General features: G+C 43.5%; 1 protein-coding gene across 2 annotated transcripts in view; it reads left to right on the top strand.

The window, feature by feature from the left end:
- Window positions 1-13,108, top strand: part of LOC106588997 (CUB and sushi domain-containing protein 3) — a 347,202-nt gene that overhangs the window by 302,989 nt on the left and 31,105 nt on the right. For both annotated transcript variants that reach the window (XM_045709277.2, XM_014178612.3), the window contains exon 54: window positions 7,399-7,572. In XM_045709277.2, coding sequence (XP_045565233.2) covers window positions 7,399-7,572 — 174 coding nt within the window. The remainder of the gene's footprint in view (window positions 1-7,398; window positions 7,573-13,108) is intronic.

The following is a 13,108-nucleotide window of genomic DNA, read 5'->3' as shown; positions in this document are numbered from 1 at the left end:
AGGGAAATAACACGGTAACGACAGGGAAATAACACGGTAACGACAGGGAAATAACGGGGTAACGACAGGGAAATAACACGTTAACGACAGGGAAATAATGGGGTAACGGCAGGGAAATAACGGGGTAACGACAGGGAAATAACGGGGTGACGACAGGGAAATAACACGGTAACGACAGGGAAATAACACGTTAACGACAGGGAAATAATGGGGTAACGGCAGGGAAATAACGGGGTAACGACAGGGAAATAACGGGGTGACGACAGGGAAATAACTGGGTAACGACAGGGAGCTAACAGGAAACGACAGGGAAATAACGGGGTAACGACAGGGAAATAACGGGGTAACGACAGGGAAATAACGGGGTAACGACAGGGAAATAACTGGGTAACGACAGGGAAATAACATTGTAATGACAGGTAAATAATATGGTAACGACAGGGAAATAACTGGGTAACGACAGGGAAATAACGGGGTAACAACAGGGAAATAACTGGGTAACGACAGGGAAATAACATTGTAATGACAGGTAAATAATATGGTAACGACAGGGAAATAACTGGGTAATGACAGGGAAATAACAGAAAAAGAACAGGGAAATAACAGAAAAAGAACAGGGAAATAACATGGTAACGACAGGGAAATAACATGGTAACGACAGGGAAAGAACAGGGTAACAATAGGGAAAGAACAGGGTAACAATAGGGAAATAACATTGTAACGGCAGGGAAAGAACAGGGTAACAATAGGGAAAGTACAGGGTAACAATAGGGAAATAACACAGTAACTACATGGCAACAACGCCATAATAACCCGTTTATAGTTAGTATGTAGCTGCTAAATAAAGATTTAAAGTGTGCCAAAAGGATATACAGTGTGAAAAATGTTCCTGGTTATATTGAAACAATTATTAAGAACTTAAGAACTATAAATAATAGAGGATAACAAGCATAACTTATGTACTAAGTATTCAAGGCCCTTTTCACCTCTTCTCATTAGCACCATTTACAATGTACTTGAGAAACTACGTAGGGCAACCACAATACTTCACTTTTGGGTCTTTTGCTCGTAGTTCATAGTTATCCAGTCCTTAAAGGTGTTGTGCAAACAGGTACATGTACCATGTTGTTATTGACTATACATAAGTAATTATGTTTGTCACCGCTACTTCAATCATAGTTTTACTGTGCCTATGGTGTTTCAACACTGTATTCTAAAGCAAACTCTGTTCCCCTGTTATCATGTTCACAAATGATACTTTCTCTATAGTTCCAGTGGTGCTTGGGCCCGCATTATCCCTTGTTAATTAATGGGGACCGCGACCTCATTGGCCCGAGAGACGCATAGCGATGACAGGTGACCACTCAGGGACAGGTGTAAACATCACCTGACCATGGTGCTCACCTCTGCACCTGCCATCGTCGTCCGGGAAACCAAACAGAAACACTCCTGTCTCTCTCACACTCTTTCTCCTTCAAATTCTTAGAATGTGATACTAGCAAGACTAGAATATATATATATATATATATATATATATATATATATATATATATATATATATATATATATATATATATATATTTTGCGCTAAATACACTTTAAGAGACCTGGCCTTAACGTGTAGGGGATAGTAAATCCCTTACTACATCCTACTGTGCCCCCTGCTAGAGCTGTGTGACCTAGAACAGGCCGGGGCAACAGTCACCAGGCAAACGTTTCCTGGAATAGTGGTTAGGCAACTTCACAATGCTCTGTGATACATTTCGTTCCCTAGAGAGGAGACAAGTAGCCATGTTAGTGGATAGATTTATCTCGTTTTAAGTTGATACCCTCCTCATCCATTATAATGTACTAGTTATAGATGATGTAGTTTTTAATAAAAACATACATGCACCCTGTAGACCTTAGATACAGAATGTGTGTGTTGTTTTGGGGTGTCTTGTATCTGACAATGGGAGCTACGGTTTCTGTTTAATAAACAGTCTTTCTAAGAAAGTACATTCTATATCAGTATAGACATTGCTACTGAGAACAGGTGAAAAGGGCCTTCACTACTTTCTACATAACTTATTATCCTCTATTACACATCGTTTTTAAAGATGGAGTTCGCAGTAGGGGAAAATAGTGCCACTGTCCGCCCTAAAGCCGTTGTTTTTGTTTTGTTGACGAAGCAGAGGAGCATCGAGCAACGGGGTAAACAGTTTTGCACTACTTCTTTGTTGTTGCAATATTGCAAATGGACATGACAGTTTCACCATTAAGGATTCTAGCTATAAGTAATATATAATTGTTTCTACATAACAACCAAGACAATTCATCACACTTTATATAGTTATTTAGCAGCTAGGTACTATTACTGCGATGTTACCGTGTTACTTCCCTGTTTCTTATTACTTCCCTGTCGTTACCGTGTTACTTCCCTGTCGTTACCGTGTTACTTCCCTGTCGTTACCGTGTTACTTCCCTGTTTCTTATTATTTCCCTGTCGTTACCGTGTTACTTCCCTGTCATTACCGTGTTACTTCCCTGTCGTTACCGTGTTACTTCCTTGTCATTACCGTGTTACTTCCCTGTCATTACCGTGTTATTTCCCTGTCGTTACCGTCTTACTTCCCTGTCGTTACCGTGTTACTTCCCTGTCATTACCGTGTTATTTCCCTGTCGTTACCGTGTTACTTCCCTGTCATTACCGTGTTACTTCCCTGTCGTTACCGTGTTACTTCCCTGTCATTACCGTGTTACTTCCCTGTCATTACCGTGTTATTTCCCTGTCGTTACCGTGTTACTTCCCTGTCGTTACCGTGTTACTTCCCTGTCGTTACCGTGTTACTTCCCTGTCGTTACCGTGTTACTTCCCTGTCGTTACCGTCTTACTTCCCTGTCGTTACCGTGTTACTTCCCTGTCGTTACCGTGTTACTTCCCTGTCGTTACGTGTTACTTCCCTGTCGTTACCGTGTTACTTCCCTGTCGTTACCGTGTTACTTCCCTGTCGTTACCGTGTTACTTCCCTGTCGTTACCGTGTTACTTCCCTGTAGTTACCGTGTTATTTCCCTGTCGTTACCGTGTTACTTCCCTGTCTTTACCGTGTTACTTCCCTGTAGTTACCGTGTTACTTCCCTGTCGTTACCGTGTTACTTCCCTGTTTCTTATTATTTCCCTGTCGTTACCGTGTTACTTCCCTGTCATTACCGTGTTACTTCCCTGTCGTTACCGTGTTACTTCCCTGTCGTTACCGTGTTACTTCCCTGTTTCTTATTATTTCCCTGTTGTTACCGTGTTACTTCCCTGTTTCTTATTATTTCCCTGTTGTCCGTGTACCCCGTCGTTACCGTGTCCCCTGTCGTTACCGTGTTACTTCCCTGTCGACCGTGTACCCCGTCCCGTGTACTTCCCTGTTGTTACCGTCTTACTTCCCTGTCGTTACCGTGGTACTTCCCTGTTTCTTAATATTTCCCTGTCGTTACCGTGTTACTTCCCTGTCGTTACCGTGTTACTTCCCTGTTGTTACCGTCTTACTTCCCTGTCGTTACCGTGTTACTTCCCTGTTTCTTATTATTTCCCTGTCGTTACCGTGTTACTTCCCTGTCGTTACCGTGTTACTTCCCTGTCGTTACCGTGTTACTTCCCTGTCGTTACCGTGTTACTTCCCTGTCGTTACCGTGTTACTTCCCTGTCGTTACTGTGTTACTTCCCTGTCGTTACCGTCTTACTTCCCTGTCATTACCGTGTTACTTCCCTGTCGTTACCGTGTTACTTCCCTGTCGTTACGTGTTACTTCCCTGTCGTTACCGTGTTACTTCCCTGTCGTTACCGTGTTACTTCCCTGTCGTTACCGTGTTACTTCCCTGTCGTTACCGTGTTACTTCCCTGTAGTTACCGTGTTATTTCCCTGTCGTTACCGTGCTTACTTCCCCTGTCTTTACCGGTGTTACTTCCCTGTAGTTACCGTGTTACTTCCCTGTCGTTACCGTGTGTACTTCCCTGTTTCTTATTATTTCCCTGTCGTTACCGTGTTACTTCCCTGTCGTTACCGTGTTACTTCCCTGTCGTTACCGTGTTACTTCCCTGTCATTACCGTGTTACTTCCCTGTTTCTTATTATTTCCCTGTCGTTACCGTGTTACTTCCCTGTCGTTACCGTGTTACTTCCCTGTCGTTACCGTGTTACTTCCCTGTTGTTACCGTCTTACTTCCCTGTCGTTACCGTGTTACTTCCCTGTTTCTTATTATTTCCCTGTCGTTACCGTGTTACTTCCCTGTCGTTACCGTGTTACTTCCCTGTCATTACCGTGTTACTTCCCTGTCATTACCGTGTTACTTCCCTGTCGTTACCGTGTTACTTCCCTGTCGTTACCGTCATACTTCCCTGTCGTTACCGTGTTACTTCCCTGTCATTACCGTGTTACTTCCCTGTTGTTACCGTGTTACTTCCCTGTCGTTACCGTGTTACTTCCCTGTCATTACCGTGTTATTTCCCTGTCGTTACCGTCTTACTTCCCTGTCATTACCGTGTTACTTCCCTGTCGTTACCGTGTTACTTCCCTGTCGTTACCGTCTTACTTCCCTGTCATTACCGTGTTACTTCCCTGTCGTTACCGTGTTACTTCCCTGTCGTTACGTGTTACTTCCCTGTCGTTACCGTGTTACTTCCCTGTCGTTACCGTGTTACTTCCCTGTAGTTACCGTGTTATTTCCCTGTCGTTACCGTGTTACTTCCCTGTCGTTACCGTGTTACTTCCCTGTCGTTACCGTGTTACTTCCCTGTCGTTACCGTGTTACTTCCCTGTCGTTACCGTGTTATTTCCCTGTTTCTTATTATTTCCCTGTCGTTTTGGTGTTACTTCCCTGTCGTTACCGTATTACTTCCCTGTCGTTACCGTGTAACTTCCCTATAGTTTCCTGTTATTTCCCAGTCGTTTTCTGTTATTTCCCTTTGGTTACTGTAATATTTCCTGGTTGTTACTGTGTTATTTCCCTGTCATTTCCTGTTATATCAGCACTGCACACTAAAGTGCCTCTGGTCTTTTCATTTTTTCATTTTTTTTTCATGCAGGTGATCTGGGTATCTGACACTGTAGTGAAACAAATGGCTGCAGAATTAATGCTACACTGTCATCTTGCTCGCCTCTGTAAAGGAACAAACCAAGGTTATTTTTGTCATTGGTTGATTGACTGACAGCTGAGTTAGAGGAGGAAGCGCCCATTCATAAGGTCCTTGGTCTGGTCTGACGATCTTCCACCCGTTTTAGGGACATCAGTCAAACTCAATCATTTCGGCAATAACTTTCGGCATCACTTTAATTTGACCCAAAACGAGGGCGGAACAAGGGGGAACTCGATGTACTGCAGATTAGATAGTAAATTGATTTGAAAAGACTAGCAGATGCCTCCCATTAAAGGGCAGGTAACAGGAGGTGGGAGGCTTACACCATGATGAACAGCTGTGCCCAATGATAGACAGGCACCAAAAAAGTGTGACCAAGTCTCTCACACACACACACACACACACACACACACACACACACACACACACACACACACACACACACACACACAGCAATCACCCTCATACACAAACCAAAACTGTCCAAACACACACAGATCTGAAGGGAACTCGTCTCCAAAGTTACAATGTCAATACGTGTTGCAGGCTGGGTTCACAAACGCAACCGGTTTGTGAAAGCCTTGTTTTTAAAAGCTTCAGAGTTTTGCTGAGACAAGGCTTCAGTCCCGTTATTAGTCATTATAAATAATAGTGTAATTAAGTGTGTTTTTCTCTCCACCATCTGTCACGACTCAGATAACCTTAGAAGGCCTATTTGAACATCAGAGGATCCGGCCATCTATCTTACACCTATTGAGGATTCTCTCTCTAGCGAGCCAGGGAATCATAATAACTCAGACTTATTAAGAAGGCCTATTTGAATATCAGAGGACCCAACCATCAATTCTACACCTAGAGAATTGTCTCTATACAGAAAGAGACCCAGGGAATCATAATTCACCCACCCGACTCAGTATTTAGTTTTCCTACTTGTCACTTAGCCGTACCCTGTCTGTCCAGCTCTGTATGACAGAGAGAGTGAGTGAAGGACAGAGGGGGTAATCTGCGCATAATTATTGAGTTCTTAACTGCCTGCCCCAGTGGGACATCAGGCAGAGCTTCAAACGTGATCGGGTGGAAGGGTGGAGGGGGTGAAGGGGAGGAGGAGGTGGAGGGGGTTGAAGTGGAGGGGGTGAAGGGGAGGAGGTGGAGGCGGTGAAGGGGAGGAGGAGATGAAGGGGAGGAGGAGATGGAGGGGTAAAGGGGAGGAGGAGAAGGGGTGAAGGGGAGGAGAAGGTGGAGGGGGTGAAGGGGAGGTGGATGTGGAGAGGGTGAAGGGGAGGAGGAGGTGGAGGGGGTGAAGGGGAGGTGGAGGTGGAGGGGTGAAGGGGAGGAGGAGGTGGAGGGGGTGAAGGGGAGGAGGAGGTGGAGGGGGTGAAGGGGAGGTGGAGGTGGAGGGGTGAAGGGGAGGAGGAGGTGAAGGGAAGAGCAGGTTAAAAGGTCCACAAGGTACAGTAGTTCTAAATCCTCACCCTTCAGAACACGGAAGCGTGTACAGCAGCAGCAGAGGCTACAGAAACTTTGGCTCCAATGGGAATGAACTAAAGATTGGCTGCCTGTGACTTTGTAATCTTGCAGGCAGCACACTTTTTTTTGTTCTTCTTCTTCTTATCTTCTTCTCTCTCTCTACGTCTCTGTTCTCTGCTCTCTCTGCTCTCTCAACCCCTTGCTCTGTTCTCTACTCGCTCTTCCTCTCTTTTTTATATCTTGACAGCGTATCTATTATTCATCAAGAAAAAGTCAAGTTTGTAGTCCTCCTAGTTCCCAGACAGTAAGAGAGGGAGTCTTGTTTGGCACATTTATAATGTATCGGCGGAGTGTGAAGGCCACATCTATTATTGATTCTTCCTGGACAGACCAAGTGTTTGCTGGACAGCCACTGATGGTCAGTGCTCAATGACCGCTTTGAGCCCATTGAGGGACGATGTCATTCATGTTAGTCTGGTCTGTAAGACTCCGTCTTCTCCTCCACTGGTGCCTGCCAGGATCACAGATACAACCAGAAATTCAATCTAACCCTCATTGGGGTAAAAACGGGCTAATATTGCTCTTGTGTATTTCTGGAATGTTCATTTCGATCTGTAAGGATCACAGAGAGATACTGTGGCAGGAGGAGTTCAATGACATTGATCCTGTGTGTTTTTTGTTGTGGTTGTTTCTGATTCGATCTGGTCAGATTTCTCACTCTCTTCAATAAAAACCGCACTGGGGGGAAAACACAGTAACATTGTTCCTGTGTGGGTTTTTTTAATGCTCATTTTGATCTGCTCATCTTGCTCTGCTGTTGTTGTAGCCAAGTTCTGTGGGGACCCTGGTGTGCCTGCCTATGGCTCCAGAGAGGGCCTCAGCTTCATCTATCAATCAGAGGTGTCGTTCAGCTGTAGCGCCCCCTATATCCCGGTGGGCTCCACTACACGCTTGTGCCAGGCCGATGGCTCCTGGAGCGGATTCCAGCCTCGCTGTATAGGTAAGCATCTACTCTCTCTCTCTCTGTGTGTGTGTGTGTGTGTGTGTGTGTGTGTGTGTGTGTGTGTGTGTGTGTGTGTGTGTGCATGCCTGTGCTTCTCTTTATTCCTGGGGAGTTCATCTCTAACATCTTTCCAGCGTTATTTGCCTTAAAGCACAGCTTGTAGTATTTAATAACGTCAAACAACAATGTCCTCCCTCTGACACACAGGCTATACCCAGGCCACCCTACTTATACCAAGGCTGCGTCTCAAATGGAACTTCCTTTTCCCTATATAGTGCACTACTTTTGACCAGAGCCCTATGGGCCCAGATCAAACATAGTGCACTATATGGGTGCCATTTGATACACAGCACAAACCTCAACACATCTCTTATTGATGAGATCATTCCAGAAAAGGCAGGGTCATTCCTTTTAAAGGGAGAGCGCGTATCACAGGAGAAGAGCCCAGATATGAAATGGCTGTAGGGGGATTCAGTTCCATCAGGGGAACACGTTAGTGACATTCCCCTGGCCCTAGCTTTCAGAGTTGGCTGGTATCATTGTCTAGCTAGACAGAAGTTTCTATTTTCAGTGCTGTAACGTAGGACATTCTTTTCATGAGGGTAAGGAATTTGGGAAACGTACCAAAAATAGGACACAACTAACTAAAACTTGTTTGCCTTGTTTTTAACTTTGCTAGATGGACATGTCAACTCAATATAGTTGTTTTAACTACCTGGTAAGAGTGCTCTGGTGTTTTTTTATATCCTACAAGTTTAGCCTCCAATTCCTTTGTTAAAGCTACAAGCCTGGGAAAACTGAAGAGCACCTTATTATATCAACTGTTATTACTGTCCCAGAGCATATAGGTTCTATACTGTTATTACTATCCCAGAGCATATAGATTCTATACTGTTATTACTGTCCCAGAGCATATAGATTCTATACTGTTATTACTGTCCCAGAGCATATAGGCTCTATACTGTTATTACTGTCCCAGAGCATATAGGTTCTATACTGTTATTACTGTCCCAGAGCATATAGGTTCTATACTGTTATTACTGTCCCAGAGCATATAGGTTCTATACTGTTATTACTGTCCCAGAGCATATAGGCTCTATACTGTTATTACTGTCCCAGAGCATATAGATTCTATACTGTTATTACTGTCCCAGAGCATATAGATTCTATACTTCTGCTTTCACCTTAATTAGTGCTCATTGTCTGGTCTGGAAAACCAGGGCTATACTGTACATGAGTCTGTCTTCCTGAAGAGTCTGGGAGTGCGTCCCAAATGGAACCCTATTCTGTATGGGCCCTGGTCAAAAGTAGTGCACTACTTTTGGCCAAAATCTATCCAGGTGAGATGAGCTCTTTTTTTGTATGGAGGTCTATGAGAGTGTTGAATTATTTGAGATTTATTTGATCTAATTGAAGTTATGCTGTTATAAATGTAGTGATACGTAGATGCATTCCGGCAAGTTTGAAAAACGTCTTAGTTGTGTCTGTTGTTCATCCGTGTATCTGCCCTCTCATTGGCTAGAATAGTCCCACCTGATCTCGCCTGTCTTCAATCATGTATTTCCATTGTTAGAGCAGCCACTCAGCTATCTTGTCAGTATAATAGATCATCTTTGACTATATAGAGAATAGGGTGCCATTAATATAATAGATCATCTTTGACTATAGAGAGAATAGGGTGCCATTTGTGACAGAACCTGGCAGTACAATAGCTGGTTAAATAATTCAACACCTAATGCAGAGAAATAACCAGTAGGGGTTTGAACATCTACTAACGCAGAGAAATAACCAGTAGGGGTTTGAATATCTCCTAACGTAGAGAAATAACCAGTTGGGGTTTGAATATCTCCTAACGCAGAGAAATAACCAGTAGGGGTTTGAATATCTCCTAACGTAGAGAAATAACCAGTTGGGGTTTGAATATCTCCTAACGTAGAGAAATAACCAGTTGGGGTTTGAATATCTCCTAACGCAGAGAAATAACCAGTAGGGGTTTGAATATCTCCTAACGTAGAGAAATAACCAGTTGGGGTTTGAATATCTCCTAACGTAGAGAAATAACCAGTTGGGGTTTGAACATCTCCTGACGCAGAGAAATAACCTTCTCAAAATATCTCAGCTCCCTTTATAGTGCGAAAGGCAGCAGCATCCGTGTGATGACTCAGAGAGTTGTGGTGGGTATTGATCAACAGGCCTTTTTAAAGAACCAACCACACAATCTGGATAGATTTAGGGCCAGTTTCCCCAGACACTTTTTTAGTCTAAGGCTAAATATGTAGGCTTAGGTTCAATTGAAATTGTCCAATGGAATTTGTACCAAATGGCAGCTTATTCTGTATATACACTGAGTGTACAAAACACTAAGAACACCTGCTCTTTCCATGACATAGACTGACCAGGTGAATCCAGGTGAAAGCAATGATCCCTTATTGATGTCACTTATTAAATCCACTTCAATCAGTGTAGATGGAAAGGAGGAGACAGGTTGAGGAAGGATTTTTAAGCCTTGAGACAATTGAGACATGGATTGTGTATGTGTGCCATTCAGAGGGTGAATAAGAAAGACAAAAGATTTAAATGCCTTTGAACGGGGTATGGCAGTAGGTGCCAGGCACACTGTTTGTGTCAAAAACTGCAATGATGCTGGGTTTTTCATGCTCAACAGTTTCCCATGTGTATCAAGAATGGTCCACCACCCAAAGGACATCCAGCCAACTTGATACAACTGTGGGAAGCATTGGAGTCTATGGAATGCTTTAGACACCTTGTAGAGTCCATTCCCTGACGAATTATGCTGTTCTGAGGGCAAAAAGGGGGGGGTGCAACTCAATATTAGGAAGGGGGTTTTACTGCTTTGTACACTCAGTGTAGTACATTTCATTTGACTAGAGCTCTATGGACCTTGGTCAAAAATAGTACACCATATAAGGAATAGGGTGCCATTTGGGACTCTGACGTAATCTGTGTCTGGAAAACCGGCCCCTAGGCTTCATAGTCACACATATACATACTGTATGTGTTTAATACCCTCCCTTTCCTGTCATCCAAACCTTACCTGCTGTCTACATATCTGTAAATATATATCTATTGTCTGTCAGCCTCCTGAATACTGACCTTATCTGGTTAAGCTCCAGGTCCCTGAAGGAGACATTCAACAGAACTCCTCACATCAATATGACTAAACGGTCTTAATTTCACTAATTGAATATTCAAGTCATTGGCACACTTGTCACTGGATTATTAGAACATTAGCAACAAGTCAATTGTTATCTATTTAAATACAATGGATAGTTTCATTAAAATGATAAAATTACATATTGGTTTCCTTTCCCTGTAAGCAGTCTATGGACAAGGTATGACAGAAATCCATGCTTTGGTTTAGTTTCCGTGCACTGTTTCCACACACTAACATTTTAGCATTTGTGGCACAAATGGAAATGTGCCAGAGAAACTAAACCAAATCATGGATTGCTGTCATACCTTGTCCATAGACTGCTTACAGGGTATGTCATTTTGTAATTTGTAAACTACAGTGCCTTCAGAAACTAATCATACCCCTCGACTTATTCCACATTTTGTTGTGTTGCAGCCTGAATTCAAAATGGATGAAATATTTTTTTCTCACCCATCTACACACAATACTACATTGTGACAAAGTGAAAACATGTCTTTAGAAATTGTATTGAAAATTAAATACAGAAATATCTCATGTATTTACACCCCTGAGTATTCACACTGTCAGACGATTGCTAGGAGTGGTGGTAGGAGTCAGGCGCAGAGAGCAGAGGTACGGAACTGTGTGTTTATTTTAATCAAAAACACAACACGAACAACGCCAACACAAACGGCGTGGAAAAAATGCCAAGTGCCCAAAACAGGTGCACAGCCAGCCTACAATATCCCAGTCGTAAATCGCCAGCACATCCAATGCAAAAACACAACCTGACGCTAAAATAATCCCGCACAACACTGGGCGGGCTAACCAGGCTTAAATAACCAAAATCTAAAGACAAATGAGGAACAGGTGCAAACAATAAGACAAACCAAACGAAAAGGGAAAAAGGATCAGCGGCGGCTAGTAGGTCGGTGACGACGACCGCCGAGCGCCGCCCGAGCAGGCAGGGGAGCCACCTTCGGTGGGATTCGTGACACACACCCCTGAGTCAATACTTTGAAGCAGCTTTGGCCGCCATTGCAGCTGTGAGGCTTCCTTCTTTTCACTGTAAATTAGGTAAGTATTGTGGAATAATTACAATGTTGTTGATCCAGCCTCAGTTGTCTCCTATCACAGCCATTAAGCTCTGTTTTAAAGTCACCATTGGCCTCATGGTGAAATCCCTGAGATGTTTCCTTCCTCTCTGGCAACTGAGTTAGGAAGGATGCCTGTATCTTTGTAGTAACTGGGTGTTACATCCAAAGTCTAATTAATAACTTCACCATGATATTCAGTGTCTACTTTTATTTTTACCCATCTACCTTCTTTCGACGCATTGGAAAACCTCCCTGGTCTTTGTGGTTGAATCGCTGTTTGAAGTTCACTGCTCGATTGAGGGACCTTACAGATAATTGTATATGTGGGGTAAAGAGATGAGGTAGTCATTCAAAAATCATGATAAACACTATTATTGCACACATTATTGCACACAGAGTCCATGCAACTTATTATGTGACTTCTTAAGCCAATTTTTACTCCTGAACTTATATAGGCTTGCCATAACAAAAGGGTTGAATACTTATTGACGCAAGACAGTTCAGCTTTTAATGTTTTATTAATTAGTAAAAATGTAGAAAAGCATAATTCCACTTTGACATTATGGGGGTATTGTGTAGCCCAGGGACAAAACATCAATCAATCAATCAAATGTATTTATAAAGCCCTTTTGACATCAGCCGATGTCACAAAGTGCTATACCCAGCCTAAAACCCAAACAGCAAGCAATGCAGATGTAAGAAGCACGATGGCTAGGAAAAACTCACTAGAAAGGCAGGAACCTAGGAAGAAACCTAGAGAGGAACCAGGCCTTGAGGGGTGGCCAGTCCTCTTCTGGCTCTACCGGGTGGAGATTTTAACAGTACATGTCCAAGATGTTCAAACATTCATAGATGACCAGCAGGCTCAAATAATAATAATCACAGTGGTTGTAGAGGGTGCAACAGGTCAGCACCTCAGGAGAAAATGCCAGTTGGCTTTTCATAGCCGATCATTCAGAGTTAGAGACAGCAGGTGCGGTAGAGAGAGTCAAAAACAGCAGGTCCGGGACAAGGTAGCACATCCAGTGAACAGGTCAGGGGTCCATAGCTGCAAGCAGAACAGTTAAAACTGAAGTGGCAGCATGAACAATCCATGAGCTTCAATGATCAGATGTGATTGACCTATAGGGGTGTCATGCTGAAATGCGGTAAATGTTGCGGCTGGCCTCCCGAGTGGCGTAGTGGTCTAAGGCAGTGCATCACAGTGCTAGCTGTGCCACTAGAGATTCTGGGTTCAAGTCCAGGCTCTGTCGCATGCTGGCCGTGACCGGGAGACCCATGG

This window comes from Salmo salar, chromosome 27 (genome assembly GCF_965601325.2).
Source record: "Salmo salar chromosome 27, fSalSal1, whole genome shotgun sequence".
In the NCBI taxonomy this organism is placed as follows: Eukaryota; Metazoa; Chordata; class Actinopteri; order Salmoniformes; family Salmonidae; genus Salmo; species Salmo salar.
Note: the sequence above shows the minus strand (reverse complement) of the source record. Positions and strands in the feature narration are given on the sequence as shown.